Raw genomic sequence first — 25,142 nt, 5'->3', positions numbered from 1 at the left:
ACATGGCGATTAAACAACACATTTCTAAATAACCCACAGGTTACTGAAGAAATCAAAAAGGAAATAAAAAAATTTCTAGAAACAAATGACAATGAAAACATGACAACTCAAAACCTATGGGGTGCAGCAAAAGCAGTTCTAAGAGGGAAGTTTATAGCAATACAATCCTACCTCAAGAAACAAGAATAACATCAAATGGACAACCTAACTTTACACCTAAAACAACTGGAAAAAGAAGAACAAAAAAACCCCAAAATTAGTAGAAGGAAAGAAATCATAAAGATCCGAGCAGAAATAAATGAAAAAGAAATAAAAGAAACAATAGTAAAGATTAATAAAACTAAAAGCTGGTTGTTTGAGAAGATAAACAAAATTGAGATACCTTTAACCAGACTCATCAAGAGCAAGAGAGAGAAGAATCAAATCAACAAAATCAGAAATGAAAAAGGACAGGTTACAACAGCAATGAAGAAATACAAAGGACTTTAAGAGAGTATTATGAACAACTATATGGCAATAAAATGGATAACCTGGAAGAAATGGACAGATTCTTAGAAAAGATCAATCTTCCAACACTGAACAAACAAGAAATAGAAATTATGAGCAACTCAATTACAAGCACTGACACTGAAGCTGTGATCAAAAACTCCCCCAAAACAAAAGCCCAGGACCAGATATTTTCACAAGAGAATTCTATCATTTAGAGAAGAGCTAATGCCTATCCTTCTAAAACTCTTTCAAAACATTGCAGAGGAAGGAACACCTCCACACTCATTCTACGAGGCCACCATCACCCTGATACCAAAACCAGGCAAAGACAACACAACAAAAGAAAACTGCAGGCCAGTATCACTGATGAACATAGATGTAAAAATCCTCAGGAAAATTTTAGCAAACAGAATTCAGCAACACATCAAAATGCTCATACACCATGATCAAGCTGGGTTTATTCCAGGCATGCAAGGATTCTTCAATATACACAAATCAATCCATGCGATACACCATATTAACAAATTGAAAGATAAAAACCATATGATCATCTCAATAGATGCAGAAAAAGCCTTTGACAAAATTCAGCACCCATTTATGATGAAAACTTTTCAAAAAATGGGCACAGAAGGAACCTACCTCAACATAGTAAAGGGAAAATATATGATAAGCCTACAGCAAACATTATTCTCAATGGTGAAAAACTGAAAGCATTCCCCCTAACATCAGGAACAAGACAAGAGTGTCCACTTTCACCACTATTATTCAACATGGTTCTGGATGTCCTAGCTACAGCAATCAGAGAAGAAAAAGAAATAAAAGGAATCCAGATCAGAAAAGAAGTAAAGCTCTCACTGTTTGCACATGACATGATATTATACATAGAAAACCCTAAAGATAGTAACAGAAAATTACTAGAGCTAATCAGTGAATTTACCAAAGTTGCAGGATACAAAATCAATACACAGAATTCACTAGCATTTCTATATACTAACAATAAAAAATCAGAAAGGAATTAAGGAATCAATCCTATTCACCACTGCAACAAAAAGAGTTAAATATCTAGGAATAAACTTACCTAGGGAGACAAAAAAACTGTACACAGAAAATTATAAGACATTAATAAAAGAAATCAAAGACAACATAAACAAATTCCATATTCCTGGGTAGGAAGAATCAATATTGTGGAAATGACTATACTACCAAATGCAATCTACAGATTCAATGCGTTCCCAACAAATTACCAATGGCATTTTTCACAGAAGTAGAACAAAAAATTTCACAATTCATATGGAAACACAAAGACTCCAAATGGCCAAAGCAGTCTTGAGAAGGAAGAATGGAGCTGAAGGAATCAACCTTCCTGACTTCAAAGCTACAGTATTACACTTCAAAGCTACAGTCATCAAGACTGTATGGTACTGGCACAAAAACAGAAATATAGGCCAATGAAACAAGATAGAAAGCCATGAAATAAACCCATGCACCTATGGGGACCTTATTTTTGACAAACAAGATATACAATGGGGCAAAGATAGCCTCTTCAATAAATGGTGCTGGGAAAACTGGATAGCTACATGTAAAAGAATGAAATTAGAACACTTCCTAACACCACACAAAGATAAACTCAAAATGTATTAAAGACCTAAATATAAGACCAGAAACTATAAAACTCTTAGAGGAAAACATAGGCAGATCACTCGAGGACATATAAAGCAAGATCCTCTGTGATCCACCTCCTAGAGTAACAGAAATAAAAACAAAAGTAAACAAGTGGGACCTGATTAAACTTAAAAGCTTTTGCACAGCAAAGGAAACTATAAGCAAGACGAAAAGACAACCCTCAGAATGGGAGATAAAAATAGCAAATGAAACAACTGAAAAAATTAATTTCCAAAATATACAAGCAGCTCACACAACTCAAAGCCAGGAAAACAACCCACCCAATCAAAAAGTGGGGAAAAGACCTAAACAGACATTTCTCCAAAGAAGACATACAGATGGCTAAAAAACACATGAAAAGATGCTCAACATCGCTCATTATTAGAGAAAAGCAAATCAAAACCACAATGAGATATCACCTCACACTGGTCAGAATGGCCATCATCAACAAGTCTACAAACAATAAATGCTGGAGAGGGTGTGGAGAAAAGGGAACACTCTTGCACTGTTGGTGGGTACGTAAATTGATACAGCCACTATGGAAGACGGTATGGCAATTCCTTAAAACACTAGGAATAAAACCACCATATGACCTACCAATTCCACTCCTAGGCATATACCCTGAGGAGACCAAAACTGAAAAAACACATGTATCCCATTGTTCCATTGCAGCACTATTTACAATAGCTAGAACACTGAAGCAATGTAGATGTCCATCAACAGATGGATGGATAAAGAAGTTGTGGTACATATACACAATGGAATATTATGCAGCCATAAAAAGGAATGCATTTGAGTCAGTTCTGATGAGATGGATGATCCTAGAATCTATTATACAGAGTGAAATGAGTCAAAAACAGAAAGATAAATATCATATTCTAGTGCATATATAACAGTTAGAACTGGACATGGAACAACAGACTAGTTCCAAATAGGAAAAGGGAGTACCTCAAGGCTGTATACAGAGAAGGCAATGGCACCCCACTCCAGTACTCTTGCCTGGAAAATCCCATGGATGGAGGAGCCTGGTAGGCTGTAGTCCATGGGGTCGATATAAGTCAGACACGACTGAGTGACTTCACTTTCACTTTTCACTTTCATGCATTGGAGAAGGAAATGGCAACCCACTCCAGTGTTCTTGCCTGGAGAATCCCAGGAATGGGGGAGCCTAGTGGGCTGCCGTCTATGGGGTCACACGGAGTCGGACACGACTGAAGTGACTTAGCAGCAAGGCTGTATATTGTCACCCTGCTTATTTAACTTCTATGCAGAGTACATCAAGAGAAACGCTGGGCTGGATGAAGCACAAGCTGGACTCAAGATTGCCAGGAGAAATATCAATAACCTCAGATGTGCAGATGACACCACCCTTAAGGCAGAAAATGAAGAACTAAAGAGCCTCTTTTAAAAAGTTGGCTTAAAACTCAACATTCAGAAAACTAAGATCACAGCATCTGATCCCATCACTTCATGGCAAATAGATGGGGAAACAGTGGAAACAGTGAGAGACTTTATTTTTGGGAGCTAAAATGACCACATATGGTGACTGCAGCCATGAAATTAAAAGACACTCCTTGGAAGGAAAGTTATAACCAACCTAGACGGCATATTAAAAAGCAGAGACATTACTTTGCCACAAAGGTCCATCTAGTCACAGCTATGGTTTTTCCAATAGTCATGTATGGATGTGAGAGTTGGACTATAAACAAAGCTGTGTGCTGAAGAACTGAAGCTTTTAAACTGTAGTGCTGCAGAAGACTCTTGAGAGTCCCTTGGACTGCAAGGAGATCCAACCAGTCAATCCTAAAGGAAATCAGCCCTGAATATTCATTGGAAGGACTGACGCTGAAGCTGAAACTCCAATATTTTTGCCACCTGATGTGAAGAATTGACTCATTTGAAAAGGCCTTGATGCTGGGAAAGACTGAAGGCAGGAGGAGAAGGGGATGACAAAGGATGAGATGGTTGGATGGCATCACCAACTCGACTGACATGAGTTTGAGTAAGCTCTGGGAATTGGTGATAGACAGGGAAGCCTGGCGTGCTGCAGTCCACGGGGTCACAAAGAGTCAGAAACGACTGAGTGAGTGAAGTGAACTGAACACATATACAGAATCTAGAAGAATGATACTGAAGGACTTATTTTCAGGGCAGCAATGGAGAAGCAGACATAGAGAATAGATTTATGGACATGGGGAGAGGGAAGGAGAGGGTGAGATGTATGGAAAGAGTAACAGGGAAACTTACATTACCATACATAAAATAGACAGCCAATGGAAACTCAAACAGGGGCTCTGCATCAACTTAGAGGGCTGGGATAGGGAGGGAGATGGGAGAGAGGTTCAAAAGGGAGGCGATATATGTATACCTATTGCTGATTCATGTTGAGGTTTGACAGAAAACAACAAAATTCTGTAAAGAAATTATCCTTCAATAAAAAAATTAATTAAAAAAAGTCTATAAACAATAAATGCTGGAGAGGGTTTAGAGAAAAGGGAACCCTTCTACAGTGTTTTCCTAGGAATATTAAGTAATACAGCCACTATGGAGAACAGTATGGAGATCCCTTAAAAAACTAAGATAGAGCTACCACATGACCCAGCAGTCCCACTCCTGGGCACGTGTGTGCCTATGTGCATGTGAAGCCGCTCAGTCGTGTCCATCTCTTTGCAACCCCATGGACGGCAGCCTGCCAGCCTCCGCTGTCCATGAGATCCTCCAGGCAAGAATACTGAAGTGGGTTGCCATGCCCTCCTCCAGGGAACCTTTCCAACCCCGAGATCAAACCCCTGTCTCTACGTCTCTTAAACAGGCGGGCGGGTTCTTTACCACTAGCACCATGGGGGAAGCCACTCCTGGGCATATATATATTCAGAGAAAACCATAATTTGAGAAGATACATGCACCCCATGTTCACTGCAGCACTATTTACAAGAGCCCAGACATGGAAGCAACCCAAGGTCCACTGACAGAGGAATGGATAAAGACAGAGTATGTACATGCAATGGAATATTGATCAGCCATTTAAAAGAATGAAATAATGCTATTTATAGAGATTACCATCCTAAGTGAAGTCAGACAAAGACTAATATTATACAATTCCCCTTATTGCAGAAACTGAAAAAAATTATACAATTGAACTTAACACTCACAAACATAGAAAAATTGACTCATGCTTACCAGGGGAAAGGTGGGAGGGAGAGAAACTGGGAATTGGGGATAAGGTGGATTTATTTAAAATCCCAAATTTTAAATAAACACACTATAATTAAAACAGATGATCAACAAGGAACTACTGTATAGCACAGGGAACTCTACTCAATATTCTGTAATAACCTAAATGGGAAAATAATTTGCAAAACAGATATATGCATACATATAACTGAACCATTTTGCTCTAACACCTGAAAGTTACACAAAACTTTAAATCAACTATATACTCCAACATCAAATAAAATTTTTCAATGTACCATCAAAATAAGATATCATTTACATCAGCACCCAAAACAATTATATACTTAGAAATAAGTCTAACAAAACATGCAGAAGATCTATACAAGATAAACTATAAAGCTGTGATAAATAACAACAAAGAACTAAATAAATTAAGCTAAATTCTATGCTTATGAGTAGAACAATTCAATACTGTCAAGAGGTCAGTCCTTCCAGCTTGATCTACACAATCAGTACAATCCCAATCAAAATTCCAACGAGTTATTTTGTGGACATAAGGACAAAATGATTCTAAAGTTTCAACAGAGAAGCAAAGGACCCAGAATAGGCACCTCAATATTGAAGAACAAAGTCACTCGACTGATACCACTCAACCTACACACTTACTACAAAGCTACAGTAATTAAGACAGTGTGGTACTAGTGAAACACACAAAGATCAGTGAAGCAGAGAGCCCAGAAATAGACTGACATAAACACTGTCAACAGGTGTTTGACAAAGTAGCAAAGACAACACAATGGAGCAGACAGTCTTTCAACAAGTGGTGCCTAGAACAACGGGACAGCCACGTGTAAAAAAATGAACACAAACTTATTTTAAGGTCTGTATGACCTCAAAACCTTCACAAAAGTTAACTCAAAATGGTTCATAGATCTAAGTGTAAAATACAAACCTTTATTAAATCCTAAAAGACCAAACCCTATTACATCCTAGGAAAAACCTGGATGCCCATAGTTATGGAATGATTTTTTAGATACAACACTGTAGGTACAATCTGTGAAAGAATTGATGAGCAGGATTTCATTAAAATTTTAAAACTTCTGCTCTGCTAAAGACAATGTCAAACAAATAAGAAGACAAGCCACAGAATGGAAAAAATATTTGCAAAAGACATTTGATAAAGGCCTATTATCCAAAATATACAAAGAACACTTAAAATGCAAAAAAAAAAAAAAAATTAAAAATGGGCAAACAACCTAAACAGCCACCTCACTTAAGAAGATATACAGATGGCAAATAAGCACATGAAAAGATGTTAACATCATTTATCACTAGAGAAGTGCAAATAAAACAATGAGACACCACTACGTACCTACTAAAATGAACAAAATCCAAAACACAGACAACACTAAATGCTGTCAGGGACGTGAAGCAACAGAAACTCTCACTCACTGCTGGTGGAAACGGAAAATGTACACCCACTTTAGAAGGAAAGTTTGTTGGTTTCTTACAAAATTAAACATTCTTACCATACACTCTTACATGGCAGTTTCTTATGTTAATAAACCTTGGCATGCTGTTACCATACGATCCAATAATCATGCTGTCTGGTATTTGCCCAAATGAACTCAAAACTCAGGCCCACTCAAAAGCCTGCACAAGGATGTTTGTAATAGTTCTATATCTAAGAGCCCCAACTTGGAAGCAACTCAGATATTCTTCAATAGCTTGAGTGGATAAATAAATACTGGTACATCCAAACAATTGCATATTATTCAGCTCTAAAAAGAAATGACCTATCAAGCCACAAAATGACACGGAAGAAGCCTAAATGCATACTACCAAGTGAAAGAAGCCAATTTGAAAAAGCCACATGCTACACGATCCCAACAATACAACATTCGAGAAAAAGCAAAACTATGGAGACAGTAAAAAGATCAGTAGTGGCCAAGGGTGAGAGGGGAAGGAGAGAAGAACAAACAGAAAACAGATCTTCAGGGCGGTGAAACGGTTCTGTAGGATCCTCCAACCATCGATATGTGTCATTACACACTTGTCAAAACCTATAGGATGTCCAATACCAAGGACAGACCCTAATATAAATTACGGACACTGAGTGATGATGTGTCAGTGTGGGTCATCAACTGTATAAATGTACCACTCTGGTGGGAGATGCTGATAGTGGTGAGGAGGGCTGGGGGGAGGGGGGAGGTATTTGGGAACACTCAGTACTTCCCACTTGATTTTGCTGTGAACCTAAAAAAGCTCTAAAACAACAAAAGTTTATTAAATACAAAATAAAGGGAAAAAATGAAGGTTTTCTTAAACTACAGCTGAGTTAATAGAGACCAATAAAGACATTTTTGGTTTCCCTGCACTCATCCAAGGAAGAAAATTTTCCTAAGAAGCAATTTTTATAAACAATACAAAATTCTGCTTTATTCTGCTGTATATCAAACACTGAAAACACAATCTTTCCTTATTGCTAATTTGTGAAGACAACAGCAAAGAGAAACAAGTGTTCATGTGTAACAATGTCACAGCATTTGTCTGGTGCTCTGGAGTAAAATCAGTTCACACCCTCGCATTTGTCTCCCTATAATACCGCCACCCCTCCCTTCCTGAAATTCTAGTCCACAGGTGTACATCTCAGAGAATAACCTTAGAGATGATGCACAAACCTTTTCCATCACGAGGAGGGGCTCCCTTTGCTTTAAAACTGTCCACTGGTGCCTTCGTGTCTGTTTCCAAAGCAATGCTTATCTGTATCTCAGACTTGAACTTGGTGTATTTATTACTCAGCAACTGGTACCATTTTGGTGCCTAGAGAGTAACAAAGAAAGCAAAACTCCTTAATAGTTAATAGGAAATAAACAGTAGTGGGAAATGTTCTATAAGGTTGTAAATATATTTCCTGTAGCTTCTCAGAACTTCCTCCTCTTTTAAAGTATTTTTCCCCCACATTTTCCTCAAAAGAAATGAATCTTGCTTAGGAAACTGAGTTTCCTGTTGGAAAAAAAAACAAGCTAAAGTTTAGATTGCCTTGCTTGTTTTTATTCCTATGCTTCAACAGGTATGTGTATTTCTATCCTCACTCATATCATCGGTCTTACTTCATCCCTTATAACAACAACAAAGACTATCAGTTTTCCAGTTTCTAACCGCTCGTTTTTCACTTTTTCTGTTATACCTTTTCTGCCTGCCACATTTCTGCTTTGTTCTGTTTATATCAAATCAGGAAAAGAAAAGCTTAGTGTTAATAAAAGCACAAACAAAATACTAAAGTAAGGTCCGGTGGTAGAGCTCTGGGTTATGAGCCATGTATTTGACTGATACCAAAATATAAAAGCTTTCTCACAGAATGAGGAATCCTAAAATACCTGAATAGCCACCCCGTCCCCTCAAACCCAAGAGTAACCTCAAGAATCCTAACACCCCAATCAGCCTGCAAAATCTCATGGCCCATGCTCACATGTACCAGTAGCGCAGGGGCACCATTCCAGTGCCTATAAACAGCATTCTTACTCTGAACACTGTAATAGAAAGGCAAAGGAACTGGGGATCAAAACCAAAAACCGCAGCTTCATATTCAAACTATGTTTATAGGTAAAATAGGATGAAATAAACCATACGTATTTTTTTTAATCCATAACCAAGTTTTTTTTAAGGCAAAAACTCATAGTTTGTTGTTGTATTTGTAACAGATATTTTCTAACTTTAAGCATTAGCCTAAAAAAAAAGACTTTTATTTGCTCACAGAATTTATGATATATTTCATTTTTCTAGTATTAACTCAGGAAAACAAATCTGGTTTCTTCTGTTTGTGTTTATTTACAGAGAATCAATTTACCTCACAATTAAAATATTCTACTATCCAACTTCAAATATTTCTGCTGGCAAACAAAAAACATTAAGCAAGACAATATTTAGTTTTCCCAAAACTAACTTTGAAACATTCCTTTTTAACTCTGTTCACCAATATGAAGACTAACTGCCCTAAAGGACTAACCAGGTAAAAGCCACGCCAAGAGCATTTAGAGGCAAGAGTTTGGCTCGGACATCCTTCTCCTCAGAGGAGTTACCTTCTCTTTAACCAAAGAAACTACACAAGTATTCTGGGTCTAAGCCTAGAAGGAAAACCGTTCTTAGGACTTGGTGGGAAGAGAGGTGACCCAAGGATGGAGGAGAAACAAGTCCTTTTTATAAAGCATTTCAGTTTCTTTTGAATAGTTCCAAATTTGGGCCAGACTGACGGCCTTATTTGCAATTACACACATACTTTTGGAGATACTGCAAGGTGGGTCCCAGATGACCACAATAAACTGACTATTGTAATAAAGGGAGTCGTAGAAGTTTTGGGGTCTCCCAGTGCATACAGAAGTTCTGTTTACACTATATTGTAGTTTAAGTGTGCAGCAGCATTATGCCTAAAAAAAATGTACATACCTTATTTAAAAAATACTTTATTGCTAAAAAATGCTAACTATCAGCTAAGCCTTCAGTGAGTCATAATCTTCTTACAATAGTAACATCAGAGATCACTGATCACAGATCATTTTAATGATGAAAATGTTTGAAATATTCCAGTTACCAAAATGTGAGCAAATGCTGCTGGAAAACGGCTCCAACAGATCTCCTTGACAACCAGTTGTCACAACTGGTTTAAAAAAAAAAGCATATCTGTGAAGCACAATAAACTGAAGTGCAATAAAAATGAAGTATGCCTTTATTTTTCTACCAGGAGCAGAAATGTCAGTAACAGATAAATTTTTCTTCACAGAATCCTCATTTTAAGATCCAAATCCATCAAGGACTTTAAAATAAGAGAGAATATTTTTTTACTTTATTTTCTGGAGAAAGTAGGACCAAAAAATGTCATTAAGAAAAACTGAAACTAAGAACTTCTAAAGTCAATAACATACAAAAAAAGTTGTAAGATACTTTAAAAGACTTTCAATAACAAAAGCATAATCAAGACCCTGAGTCGTTTTACCATCTTGCCAAGGGAATACTATTTACATAACAAATGTGTTTCACGAAGTTCCCTTACTCTTAATACAAAAGGCATGCAAGCAGCAGGAAGCCGGAACGCCAATTAGATGGATGCTAGGAAAGCCGGCAAAATTCAGGTTTAAACGGAAAGAAGTAGGGAAAACCACTAGGCCATTCAGGTATGACCTAATTCAAATCCCTTATGATTCTTCAGTGGAGGCGATGAAGAGACTCAAGGGATTAGATCTGACAGAGTGCCTGGAGAACTATGGACAGAGGTTCGTAACATTGTACAGGAGTTAGTGACCAAAATTATCTCAAAGAAAAAGAAATGCAAGAAGGCAAAGTGGTTGTCTGAGGAGGCTTTACACATAGCTGAGGAAAGAAGAGAAGCAAAAAGCAAGAATGGGAAAGATACACCCAACTGAATGCAGAGTTCCCAGAGAATAGCAAGGAGAGATAAGAAGGGCTTCTTAAATGAACCATGCAAAGAAGTAGAGGAAAACAACAGAATGGGAAAGACTAGGGATCTCTTCAAGAAAATCAGAGATACCAAGGGAATATTTCATGCAAGGATGGGCACGATAAAAGACAAAACAGTAAGGACCTAACAGAGGCAGAAGAGATTTAAAAGAAGTGACAAGAATACACAGAAGAACAATACAAAAAATTCTTAATGACCCAGATAACCACAATGGTGTGGTCACTCACCTAGAGCCTGACATGCTGGAGTCTGAAGTTAAGTGGGCCTTAGGAAGCAACACTACAAACAAGGCTAGTGGAGGTGATGGAATTCCAGCTGAGTATTTCAAATCCTAAAAGATGATGTTGTTAAAGTGCTGCACTCAATATGTCAGCAAATTTGGAAAACTCAGCAATGGCCACAGGACTGGGAAAGGTCAGTTTTCATTACAATCCCAAAGAAAGGCAGTGCCAAAGAATGTACAAATTAGGGTATAATTGCATTCATTTAGCATGCTAGTAAGGTTATGCTCAAAATCCTTCAAGCAAGGCTTCTGCAGTATGTGAACCAAGAACTTCCAGACATACAAGCTGGGTTTAGAAAAGGCAAAGGAACCAGAGATTAAATTGCCAACATTTGTTGGAACGTAGACAAAGCAAGGGAATTCAAGAAAAAATCTACCTCTGCTTCATTAACCAGGCTAAAGTCTTTGACTGCATGGATCATAACAAACTGTGGAAAATTCTTAAAGAGATGGAAATACTAGACTACCTTACCTGTCTCCTGAGAAACCTGTATGCGTGTTCAGACGCAACAGTCAGAACCTTACAGGGAACAATTGACTGATTCAAAACTGGGAAAGGAGTACAATAAGGCTGTAAATTGTCACCCTGTTTATTTAACTTATATGCAGAGTACATTATGTGAAATGCCAGACTGGATGGATCACAAGCTGGAATCAAGACTGCCATGAGAAATATCAACAACCTCAGACATGCAGACGATACCACTCTAATGGCAGAAAGAGAAGAACTAAAGAGCCTCTTGATGAGGGTGAAAGGGAAGAGTGAAAAAGCTGGCTTAACTCTCAACATTCAAAAAGCAAAAATCATAGTATCTGGTCCCACCACTTCATGGCAAATAGAAGGGGGAAAAAATGGAAGCAGTGCCAGACTTTATTTTCTTGGGCTACAAAATCACTGAAGAAGGGGACTGCAGCCATGAAATTAAAAGATGCTTGCTCCTTGGAAGGAAAGGAATGACAAACCTTGACAGTGTGTTAAAAAGCAGAGACATCACTTTGACAATAAAGGTCCATATAGCCAAAGCGATGATTTTTCCAGTTGTCATGTATGGAAGAGGGAGTTGGACCATAAAGAAGGCTGAGTGCCAAAAAATTGATGCCTTTGAATTATGGTGCTGGAGAAGACTCTTGAGATTCCGTTGTTGGACTGCAAGGAGATCAAACCAGTCAATCCTAAAGGAAATCAACCCTGAATATTCACTAGAAGGACTGTGCTGAAACTGAAGCTCCAATACTGTGGCCATGTGATGTGAAGAGACGACTCACTGGAAAAGACCCTGATGCTGGGAACAGTTGAAGGCAAAAAGAGAAGAGAGCAGCAGAGGATGAAATGGTTAGATAGCACCACCGACGAAATGGTTAGATAGCATCACCGACTCAATGGACGTGAATCTGAGCAAAATTGGGAGATAATGAAGGACAGGGAAGCCTGGTGTGATGTAGTCCATGGGGGTCACAAAGAGTTGGACATGACTTAGTGACTGAACAACATGACAGCCTCGGTAAGTGCCTTAAGTTTGAGATGGCAGCATGAAATGCAGGATATTAGATGGATCAGGAGGGAAAACCAACTGGAAAGGGTTGGCTCTGGAGGCCAGGAAAGGAAGTGTCAAGGAAGACGTCTAGAAGGAGAGCAGTGACCATCATTGAAGCAAGGAACTCTAAAAGAGGAGCACTTTGAAGGTGAAGTGCAGGAGCTGAACACGTTAAACGTAAAGGTAATAGCAACTTGAACACAGATGTGAACTCAGAAGTTTCTTTGAGAGATAGGTCTAGGTCAAAGGAAGGATCAAAAGGTCAGGATTTTCTAAACCAAATTCAGCTTAAGAACTAAGAACTACCATACCATATACCATGGTACGAGCCCATGATCTATTAGGTCTAACAGTCCATGTCCTTTCCATCCATGTCTTATCTACTGAAAATAACCAACTGTTTGGCAGAGTCCATAACAAAACATCAAAAGCTCAGTACCTGCTTTGTTTCTTGAGCAGTTCTTAAGTCTAGAACAATGTAACCAATAGTTTCTCTGGCTGAAGTTGAAGGATCCAAGGCAAAACACTGCAGTTTGATAGGAGTACGCTGTAGCCTGTAACATAACAATTCATGTGATAAATAAAATCACTTTTGCTTAATACTGAACTTTCTATTTGCTTTGAAAAACCTACTTACTACTACTATTCAAGACAACTATTATTTTGTTGGATAACCTATACCTGTTCTGTGCTTTCTAAAAAACTCTTCAACTTCCATGAACTATTAATTATGTCTACTTATCTATATACCAACTATACACAAAACATGTAAAAAAAAAAAAAACATTTAAGTCTCTCTCATCCAAGAAGCTAACATCTAGGTCAATGTTTCTCAAGCTTCTGTGACACACAGAATGTTTTCAAAGTCAAAAATTACCATTAATCCTCAAGACTGATTTTAAATTGTTTTTCTTAGACTTACACACATAAAGCTTCAAAAACACATATATATGCCTTTTTTTTAGGTTTTTTTTATGTAGATGAAAGAAATCTTTATTGAATCTGTTACAATATTGCTTCTGTTTAACGTTTTAGTTTTATGGCCCTGAGGCATGGATCTTAGCTCCCAGACTAGGGATGGAACCTGCACCCCTGCACTGGAAGGGAAGTCCCTATTTATATGCTTATAACTCTCTTTGTTGCTAAAAAAAAAAAAATGAAAGAAACTTAAGAATTAAATGTCATAACATTGTAGATCATTAAAATTAAGTTAAAAACAATTCAGTGTAATACATGATAAGGTCATGTAAGCATGAGCTTGACTTATGCAACATGGCTTCTTTTGAGTCTGGAACCCCTACATACATAGTAAGCTGACTGGATTTTGCCATCACTGCCATTATCTAATGGAATGACTGGGCACAAAAGTCATCATTTATGTATTTATCTGTGTTATTTTCTCAGTCTACTAAATACAGAGTGGTGCCACTTTATAACAACACAATCATATACACAAACACCAATGCAGGCACTAGTATCTCAATATGAAGACATTGTCTGAGCAGATATTCCAGAAGTCACTAAGATTAAATGCAAAATTTTAGTCTCCTCTAGGAATTTAATACCATTTCAAAGAAACTCATGGACTAATCCAGGGGATCTTCCCAATCAAACCCAGGTTTCCTGCACTGCAGGCGGATTCTTTACCACCTGAGCTACCAGGGAAGCCTACCTAGATATATATACACACACACACACACACATATACAGTAGCTCCGCTGGTAAAGAACCCACCTGCAATGCACGAGACCCCAGTTCCATTCCTGGGTCAGGAAGTTCCCTTGGAGAAGGGATAGGCTACCCACTCCAGTATTCTTGGGCTTCCCTGGTGGCTCAGATGGTAAAGAATCCACCTGCAATGCAGGAAACCCCAGTTCAATCCCTGGGTTGGGAAGATCCCCTAGAGGGCATGGCAACCCACTCCAGTATTCTTGCCTGGAGAATCCCCATGGCAGAGGAGCCTGGTGGTCCATAGACCACAAAGAGTTGGACATGACTGAGCAACTAAGCACAGCACAGTACCTTCAAGCATGCACACATGTGCGTGCACACACACACATCACAAATTGAAACAACAGCTGAACAGATTGAAAATAACAGTCACCTGTGCTGATGAAGTGCTTTCCTGTCAATTTCCCAGGCTAACTCAGTAGCAAATTCCGGCTGGTCTGTATGGTCCACAGGATCAGTAGCCAACTGCTCTCCATCAAACTTTGCTTCTACTATAAGCATATGTTTTGGACGTTTGGGGAAATGGCGACCTAGAAAAAAAAGACTGTACAGGTTAACTGGAAGTGTACAAAAATCAAATACGGTCCCTTGGCATGTAAGTTTTAAAAACTGACATGTTAACAGTGGTTAACTTATCATGTATTCCATAAACTAACTCACTAGCACATACTCACATATATACTCAAATTCATGATTCATAAAAACATTAGTCAAATTGGAAGCTGTAATTAATAAATTAGTGCTTCTCTAACACTAATGTGCAATGAGTCAGCCAAGGTCCTGTAAAATGTAGATTCTGGTTCAACTGGTCTGGGATGGGCCCAGGATTCTGCATTTCTAACAAGATCCCAGGAGATGTCAACGGTGTTGTTCTTGGTTCACACTTTGAGCAGCAATGATCTCAATAACATTCAGAATTAAAGTGTTAAAAATGTGATTATACCAATTTTAGATATTACTAAAATCACTGCAGACAGTGACTGCAGCCACAAAATTAAAAGATGCTTATTCCTTGGAAGAAAACCGATGACCAACCTAGACAGCATATTAAAAAGCAGAAACATCACTTTGCCAACAAAGGTCCATCTAGTCAAAGCTATGGTTTTTCCAGTAGTCAAGTATGGATGTGAGAGCTGGACCATAAAGAAGTCTGAGCACTGAAGAACTGATGCTTTCAAACTGTGGTGCTGGAGAAGACTCTTGAGAGTCCCTTGGATAGCAATGAGATCAAAGCAGTCAATCCTAGAGGAAATCAACCCTAAATATTCATTAGAAGGATTGATGCTGAAGCTGAAGCTCCAATACCTTTGCCACCTGAAACGAAGAGGTGACTCCCTGATGCTGGCAAAGATTGAGGACAGGAGGCATAGGGGGCAACAGAGGACAAGATGGTTCGATGGCATCACTGACTCAATGGTAATGAGTTTGAGCAAATTCTGAGAGATAGTGAAGGACACGGAAGCTTGTCATGCTGACTCCATGGGGTCGCAAAGAGTCAGACAGGACAGAGCAACTGAACAACAACTAATACCAGTATTTAATATAGAACAGGTTATCTGGAGAGTTAAGAAATAATCAAATTAGCAAAAACAAATTTACCTGAATCTTAATTTTCCTGTTAACACAGTAACAGGATCAATGTGACCACATGGACCACAGCCTTGTCTAACTCAGTGAAACCATGAGCGCCATGCTGTGTAGGGCCACCCAAGACAAACAGGTCACGGTGGAGAGTTCTGACAAAGCATGGTCCACTGGAGAACGGAATGGTAAACCACTTCAGTATTCTTGCCTTGAGAACCCCATGAAGAGTATGAAAAGGCAAAAAGATAGGACGCCGAAAGATGAACCACCCAGGTCAGTAGGTGCCCAATATGCTACTGGAGATCAGTGGAGAAATAACTCCAGAAAGAATGAAGAGACAGAGCCAAAGCACAAACAACACCCAGTTGTGGATGTGATTGGTGATGGAAGTAAAGTCCGATGCTGTAAAGAGCAACAATGCATAGGAACCTGGAATGTTAGGTCCATGAATCAAGGCAAACTGGAGGTGGTCAAACAGGAGATGGCAAGACTGAACATCCACATTTTAGGAATCAAGAGAATTAAAATGGACTGGAATGGGTGAATTTAACTCAGACGACAATTTAACTCAGAAGACAATTACATCTATTACTGTGGGCAAGAATCCCTTAGAAGAAATGGAGTAACCATCATTGTCAAAAAGAGTCCGAAATGCAGTACTTGGATACAATCTCAAAAATGACAGAATGATCTCTGTTCATTTCCAAAGCAAACCATTCAATATCACAGTAATCCAAGTCTATGCCCTGACCAGTAATGCTAAAGAAGCTGAACAGTTCTATGAAGACCTACAAGACCTTCTACAACTAACACCCAAAAAAGATGTCTTTTTCATTATAGGGGACTGGAATGCAAAAGTAGGAAGTCAAGAAATATCTGGAGTAACAGGCAAATTTGGCCTTGGAGTACAGAATGAAGCAGGGCAAAGACTAACAGAGTTTTGCCAAGAGAACACACTGGTCATAGCAAACACCCTCTTCCAACAACACAAGGGAAGGCTCTACACGTGGACATTACCAGATGTTCAATACCAAAATCAGATTGATTAAATTCTCTACAGCCAAAGATGGAGAAGTTCCATACAGTCAGCAAAAACAAGACTGTGGCACAGACCATGAACTCCTTATTGCCAAATTCAGACTTAAATTGAAGAAAGTAGGGAAAACCACTAGACCATTCAGGTATGACCTAATTATGACCAAATCCCTTACAATTATACAGTGGAAGTGACAAATAGATTCAAGGTTTTAGGTCTGATAGAGTGCCTGAAGAACTATGGATGGAGGTTCATGACATTATACAGAAGGCAGGGATCAAGACCATCCCCAAGGAAAAGAAATGCAAAAAGGCAAAATGGTTGTCTGACGAGGCCTAACAAATAGCTGTGAATAGAAGAGAAGCGAAAGGCAAAGGAGAAAAGGAAAGATATACCCATATGAATGCAGAGTTCCAAAGAATAGCAAGAACAGATAAGAAAGCCTTCCTCAGCTATCAGTGCAAAGAAATAGAGGAAAACAATAGAATGGGAAAGTCTAGAGATCTCTTCAAGAAAACTGGAGATGGTAGGACCTAACAGAAGCAGAAGATATTAAGAAGAAGTGGCAAGAATACACAGAACTATACAAAAAAGATCTTCACGACCCAGATAATCACAATGGTGTGATCACTCACCTAGAGCCAGACATCCTGGAATGTGAAGTCAAGTGGGCCTTAGGAAGCATCACTATGAACAAAGCTAGTGGAGATGATGGAATTCCAGTTGAGCTATTTCAAATTCTAAAAGATGAATTTGGGAAAGTACTGCACTCAATATGCCAGCAAATTTGAAAAACTCAGCAGTGGCTACAGGACTGGAAAAGGTCACCTTTCATTCCAATCCCAAAGAAAGGCAATGCCAATGAATGCTCAAACTACAGCACAATTACACTCGACTCACACACTAGTAAAGTAATGCTGAAAATTCTCCAAGCCAGGCTTCAACAGTACGTGAGCCATGAACTTCCAGATGTTCAAGCTGGATTTAGAAAAGGCAGAAGAACCAGAGATCAAATTGCCAACATCCATCGGATCATCAGAAAAGCAAGAGTGTTCCAGAAAAACATCTACTTCAGCTTTATTGACTATGCTGAAGCCTTTGATTGTGTGGATCACAAAAAAAGTAGAAAATTCTGAAAGAGATGGGAATACTAGACCACCTGACCTGCCTCCTGAGAAATCTGTAAGCAGGTCAAGAAGCAACAGTTAGAACTGGACATGGAACAACAGACTGGTTCCAAATAGGAAAGGGAGTACGTCAAGGCTGCATATTGTCACCCTGCTTATTTAACTTTTATGCACAGTACATCATGAGAAACACTGGGCTGGAAGAAGCACAAGCTGGAATCAAGATTGCTGGGAGAAATATTAATTATCTCAGATATGCAGATGACACCACCCTTATGGCAGAAAGCGAAGAACTAAAGAGCCTCTTGATGAAAGTGAAAGGAAAGTGAAAAAGTTGGCTTAAAATTCAACATTCAGAAAACTAAGATCATGGCATCTGGTCCCATCACTTCATGGGAAATAGATGGGGAAACAGTGGAAACAGTGTCAGACTTTATTTTGGGGGGCTCCAAAATCACTGCAGATGGTGACTGACTGCAGCCATGAAATTAAAAGATGCTTACTCCTTGGAAGAAAAGTTATGACCAACCTAGACAGTATATTCAAAAGCAGAGACCTTACTTTGCCAACAAAGGTCCGTCTAGTCAAGGCTGTGGTTCTTCCAGTGGTCATGTATGGATGTGTGAGTGGGACTACACGGAAAGCTGAGCACCGAAGAACTGATGCTTTTGAGCCGTGGTGCTGGAGAGCCACAAGGTGTTGGACTGCAAGGAGACCCATCAGTCCATCCCAAAGGAGATCAGTCCTGAATGTTCATTGGAAGGACTGATGCTGAAGCTGAAACTCCAGTACTTGGTCCATGTGATACGAAGAACTGACTCATTTGAAAGACCCTGATGCTAGGAAAGATTGAAGGCGGAAGGAGAAGGGACAAGAGAGGATGAGATGGTTGGATGGCATCCGTCCATGACTCAATGGACATGAGTTTGAGTCAACTCTGGGAGTTGGCAATGGACAGGGAGGGCTGGCATGCTGCAGTCCATGGGGTCGCAAAGAGTTGGACACAACTGAGCGACTGAACTGAACTAACAGAGTAAAGGATACTTTACAAATTAGCCAAAGGAAAATAAACACATTCATTCATTCATGTTATTTTCAATGGCAATGCTATACACTATCAGGAAATATTAAAATATACGCATTACTGTTCATCTGTACTGCCTGACTTCATTCCTTCAGTTTGCTGAAGACATATTCAGGGTTAGGTTTATGCCAGAAAATGGGATGCAAAAGGAAGAAAACAGAGTATGTGTTCTTGAAGAGTTGAGGGTCTAGTGGAAACAGACTTAACACAGTGCAAAAAAAAAAAAAACACTAAAAAAGAAATAAGCACTAAGCATCTTACAGCCAGCATGTCTGCAGGTCTGGTGAGGGGGTTTCCGTGAGGGGCGTTTAACCACAGTTAAATGAGTACATCCCTCCTGCCACTTACCCTGGTTCAAGCTGCTTAAAAGGAATTAGGCTGGTCATAAAGACCTTGATTGCAAACCTGTAGTGTCAACCAAAAGTTCTCATCTGAAACTCCCTATGAAGAGTCTTGCCACACTGGGCATGGCTCTCCCAATTAGAACTCAGGGGCCTCTCACAGGACATCATTGTTGGCTGCTCTAATCGATCACTAAGCTTCACAAATGAATTTCATATGTGTCCAAAAACACCCCTATATTTTCAGACTATCCTAACTACAACTTCCAATTAGCTTGAAAACAGAGGATAAGTATGGGACCAACAGGTGCCTGCCTCGTCCCAAAGACAAAGAAGATCTTGAAAACAGAAACCCTTATCATTCTCATCCGTGGAATCTAGTACTTAGCCCAAAGTCTGCTCATGGTAGAGGCCCAGTGATGTTCTTTTGAATAAAGAGCACTTCTAGAAGCATAGCCAAGAAATTGCAAGCAGTTCAAATAGTTGAAGGACCGGGAACATATGAATACACACAGCAGGAGAGAGAAGGCTGAAAAGGGAGGTCACCAGTCTACCCTAAAGGGCCATATATGCCACTCTAAGCAGGACCTTATCCCTCAGCACATCAAAGGACTTTAAGAAAATTAGATTGGCATTTCAGAAGTTACCCCTGACAGTAAGGCGGACAGTGTTTTCTGAAAACATTTATGAAACAGACCACTGAGATTACTACAGTAGATTAGGGGGATCATGACAGCCCCACAGCAAGGCACCCACAATGGAAACTCGTTCATTTAAAAGTTTACATTTTTTAAAAAGTTATATAAAGTACCTACTATTATTTTTAAAATAAAATCAACACTTGGTGACCATCTGGATGTTGGGGACGGAGAGGGAACCCAGGAAGACGTTGACTCCCAGCGTGTTGGCTTGAAGCAACAGTGTGGTTACAATGAATAGAAACACAAACACAAAAGGAGGAACAGCTTGGAGGTCTGCATATGTTTATAGCAACACCTAACTGACCTTCCCAACTCCAGGCTCTCTGGAAACCACCACACTCAATCCCACAGTGGTCTGAGTTGTCTAATCGCCTAGAAGGACTCTTCTATCCTTGATTACCTACCAGCCAAGGCACTTCGGCCATCAACCTAATCCACCTCCCAAACCTGTGTTTACAGACTGTATCATTTATTTTTAATTTATTTACATTACATCCCAACATAGTATGTCCTGCACATTAATTTGACCTCCCTAAGGAGACAGAACCTACAACCTTGAAGGGAAAGAGAGTGCCTTACATTTCTATTACCTCATAGCATGGGCCACAGTCCAAAAGCTTTTTGATCACCAAATTACAAGGGGATTTTAGTCCTATGTCTTTAAACAGTCAGTAACCTAACAGTTAAATCTTCCCCAACACTATGGATTCCGGCCCATCTTCTCCTTCAAATGTTTTCTTTCCTCTCACCTCCCAAAGAGTGCCAGGCCTCCGTGAAGTATCTCCCCTGAAGGGCAGGGGTCCCCAGCCATTCCTCTCACCATTCAAGATGACTCCTTTTTGTCATATTATTCAAAACCTAACCTCAATTTAGCCATCAACTTCTATATCCTCCACTTTCCTGTTCTCCAACCACACTGAATCCAAGCAATCAAAGAACATGTCTAGCTTTACTATCCCTTAAACACCACTGGCTCTTCCCTTTGCCTGGAATGCCCTTCCTTTCTTTTTTCTCCCCCTGACAAATTTTTCATCATTCTTTATGACCAAAAAAAAAAAAAAAAAAAGTCATCTCCTTTGGGAAAAACGTTCCCAGCTTCCCAGACAGAGGTGGTCATTCCTTCTTCCACACCTTGATATGTATTTATTGTTCAGGCTACACCAGTAGCTTTTGGAACCAGGTCTGTTGTGTTTTTATTCCCAGCACAGTGCCTGACACTCAGCGAGTCTCCAAACAAACCCAACTTCTGGGCATGTGCAACAGACCCTCTTGACAACTGCAGTCCTCTAAGCACCCAGTAGAGTGCTATATATGAAAGGGCCCCCCACAAAGACATCTGAAAATGCAAGAACACATAAACACTTCTGAAAAATGCAAGAAATATGTATTTGAGTCAAAGCAAAGTTCTCAACATTGATACCAGGAGGTCGCTGAACAGAACGTGCTTTCCAGGTGCTTTTCAGTTCCTATTATAAGCAGCATCGATATGCTGCTTCTGATGGAAACTTTCTCCAACATTCACTGGGTCTACGGCTAATCACGATAAATATCACCTCCCTTAATAGCAATGGCACCCACTCCAGTATTCTTGCCTGGAAAATCCCATGGACGGAGGGTCTGGTGGGCTGTAGTCCATGGGGTCGCTATGAGTCGGACACGACTGAGCGACCTCACTTTCACTTTAATAGCTCTCATACTCCCACTCCCTTGGGGGACTTTTAAATCACCTGCCCAACAGACCTTACGGCATACAACTTCAAACAAGTCTCTGGGGACCGCACCAGCGACGATGACAGGGTTCTTCAGGTTAACAAAGCCTCAGTCCCACACTACTCCGTTAACATTTAACCAGCAGCAGCTGCAAACGCCAAGTCCCCGGTAGCTCACCTTCTAGGATGGACACGACGATGAGCAGTTGGTCGGACTTGGACACCATGGTCGCAGTCGGCGGCCGGTAGGCGGGGGTCTGCTGGGAGGAAGAGGGGCCCGGGTGAGTGGTGGGCAGCCGGCGACCCCTGCCCGAACTCCCGGCGAAGCTCCCGCCGCCCTCCCACAGCCCCGGACACCAGGATCCCGCTCGGCGGTCGGCCTGCAGCGCGCCAGGCTCCCCGGCCCGGGGCCGCCAGTCCACCCGGCCCGGCCTGTCTGTAGGCAGACAGGAGCCCGCCGCCAGAGGACCTTTTGCCGCCTGGGTAAAACCTTTCACACACCCGGACTGCTGCCGCCGCGGCCGCCGCAGTTCCCCGCTTCCGCCTAGCAACCAGGCCCGCAGGCCTAGAGCCCCGGGAAGGCTGGAGGACAAAGGGTGATAGAGATCAGGGCTGTCGAGGATAGAACGCCCCTCAGCCCGCCTCACCTCCTACCCTTTTACGCTACGTTCCAGAGCCCTGAAGAAAAGACTAGCCGTTACCTCACAGCGCCCCCTGCTAGCCGGACCGGAGAAAGCGGGCGACTTGGTGGAGACCAACTGCGCAGGCGCACTACTGCAGTAACCCCTTCCCGAACTTCCCCAGTATGGAATGCGAATGTATTGTATTCTCTGCTTTTCGTCCTAGACAAAACCTGGGAAATACATCAATATAGATTTAGAAAACCAAAAAACCTAGCTCTGTTCAGGCCACCAGTGTCAATACTGCTTAAAAGTTAAATCCTGGAAAAATAATGATTTAAGTCTGAACTCTAAAATCAACTAAAATTGTCCTGGCGGCAGCTCAGGTTTCACGCTTTGTAAACTAAAGTAGCGTCATTACGGTAACTGCTGTAACTGCTGGCAGTGACGTAAGCTCGCTGAGAATTTCCTGTACAGTAAAAACTACCCTAAAACAAAAACATTGTCACGTGGGCAGGAAAATTAAAGGTATAGGTTCTTCTACCCAGCGAAATCAAAACCATAAATTAAAAAGCATCTAAAAGCTTCATTTTAGATGACATTTCCCCCTTTCCATGCCTTCTCCCCCACACACTTCAGGCTTTATTTTAGGAAAGATTAGAAGTCTTTTGGAAAGCACCTAGTTCTTGGGCGGGATCGGTGGGAGGAGGAGGAAGAGAGAACAATTTCTACTCCTTCACTCCGCCCCACCACCCCATCTCCGCTTTGTGCCCCAAAGAAAAGGAGGATGTGAAGACCGGACTAGACTACTTCTAAAACATTTTCAGGCCCCTTTAGAGGCCTCCCTGAAATAAGGCATTATGCAAAATAAAACCAAAATAATGATCTACTTTGGGTTCAATACATTCTTCTGCAGAAAATGTCAGACTCAAAAGTGGATCGAATCATATAAGAACCCCCAGGTACCCAGAACGCAGCTTGGGAAATTATCTGACTGATAATTTCTGACTGATAACAGCTTGAGAAATTATCTGACTAATAATATCTGACTGATAACTGAAGACCAGTCATCTTCATCCGTTGCAGAGGAACAGGTATTTGAAGGAAATGCCTGATAACTCAGTTGGTAAAGAATCCACCTGTAATGCAGGAGACTCCAGTTCAATTCCTGGGTCGGGAAGATCCCCTGGAGAAGGAATAGGCTACCCACTTTAGTGTTCTTGGGCTTACCCTGTGGCTCAGCTGGTAAAGAATCTACCTGCAATGTGAGAGACTGGGGTTGGATCTCTGGGTTGGGAAGATGCCCTGGAGAAGAGAAAGGCTACCCACTCCAGTATTCTGGCCTGGAGAATTCCATGGACTGTATAGTCCACCTGGTCGCACAGAGTCAGAGGGGAGTTTCACTTTCACTTCACTTTCCTAATGTCATATCATTCCTCTCTTTCACTAAGTACCTCTAAAAGATAAAGTTTTTTAAATATCTTAAATATTAGATTTCATTCGAAGGACTGATGCTGAAGCTCCAATACTTTGGCCACCTGATGCGAAGAGAAAACTCATTGGAAAAGACCCTGATGATGGGAAAGATTGAGAGCAGGAGGAGAAGGGGACTAAAGATGACAAGATGGTTGGATGCTATCAATGACTTAATGGACATGAGTTTGAGCAAGCTCTGGGAGATGGTGAAAGACAGAGAAACCTGGTATACTGCAGTCCATGGGGTCGCAAAGAGTCAGACACGACTGAGCAGCTCAACAACAACAAAATATTAGATACTTAACCACAATTGTACTGTTACACCTTAAATTTAACAATAATTCACTAATACAATTAAATATACACTGTTCAAATTCCCTGGTTGTCTAATAACTTTTTTCAGCTGGTCTGTTCAAATTAGGACCCAAAACACAATGTATTTGGTTCATCTGTCTCTTGCCTTTTTTAATCTATAGGTACTCATGTCCACTTATTTTTTTTTTTTCCCCTTGAAACTCTTTGTTGAAGAAACTGGTCACATAATTTTACAGATTTTACCACAATCTAAATTTTTTGATATGATGCCAGTGTTGTTATTTAACATATCCTCTGTTGAGCAGTCTAACAAATATGTCCATACTGACAGTACTCAAAGAATATTAGCAAAACAGATCAACAACAAGCAAAATACAAGGTGATCAGAGTGTAAAACACTACTTAGCATTAAACTCTAGGAAAAGGGAAGTCAAAGCACTGAAACTAAGGGTCTCCAATGGAAAGAATACCCAGGAGATAAGAGTTTGGGTACCTGCCTCTGCCATTTGCATGCCGGTGACCTTAAACAAGTCATTTTACTTCTTTTAGCCTCTGTTTCCGCTGTACAAGGATAGCACAAATGGTTCCTTAGTTCAAACTTAAATGTAGTAAATGCCATTCAGGTATTACCTTTTTATATGAACGATCTCAGACCTTACCTAATAGCTGCAAAAGAACCAGGAACTGCCATCAATATACCTCATTGTTTTGCTTTAGTATATCTACCGGGGCCGAAAACCTGGACTGTAAACCATCACTGAATGCCAAAGAATAATCTCAGGTCAGAAAAAAAATCTGA

At 40.3% G+C, this 25,142-nt stretch overlaps 1 protein-coding gene across 6 annotated transcripts in view; it reads right to left on the bottom strand.

The window, feature by feature from the left end:
• Nucleotides 1-22,652, bottom strand: part of CEP120 (centrosomal protein 120) — an 83,709-nt gene extending 61,057 nt beyond the window's left edge. For 2 of the 6 annotated variants that reach the window (XM_005209108.5, XM_059888286.1), the window contains exons 1-5: nucleotides 22,434-22,530; nucleotides 22,111-22,189; nucleotides 14,724-14,880; nucleotides 13,059-13,173; nucleotides 8,007-8,148 (exon numbers count right to left, since the gene is read on the bottom strand). In XM_005209108.5, the coding sequence (XP_005209165.1) occupies nucleotides 8,007-8,148; nucleotides 13,059-13,173; nucleotides 14,724-14,880; nucleotides 22,111-22,159 (463 nt within the window). In that variant the 5' untranslated portion in view covers nucleotides 22,160-22,189; nucleotides 22,434-22,530. Of the gene's footprint in view, nucleotides 1-8,006; nucleotides 8,149-13,058; nucleotides 13,174-14,353; nucleotides 14,463-14,723; nucleotides 14,881-22,110; nucleotides 22,193-22,433; nucleotides 22,531-22,633 lie in introns of those variants that run through there. The other 4 variants (XM_059888285.1, XM_059888284.1, NM_001078000.2 and 1 more) reach the window with 4 other exon arrangements.
• Between the last annotated feature and the right edge of the window lie 2,490 nt (nucleotides 22,653-25,142).

This window comes from Bos taurus, chromosome 7, assembly GCF_002263795.3.
Source record: "Bos taurus isolate L1 Dominette 01449 registration number 42190680 breed Hereford chromosome 7, ARS-UCD2.0, whole genome shotgun sequence".
NCBI classification, from domain to species: domain Eukaryota; kingdom Metazoa; phylum Chordata; class Mammalia; order Artiodactyla; family Bovidae; genus Bos; species Bos taurus.
This window is presented reverse-complemented; position numbering and strand designations above follow the sequence as displayed.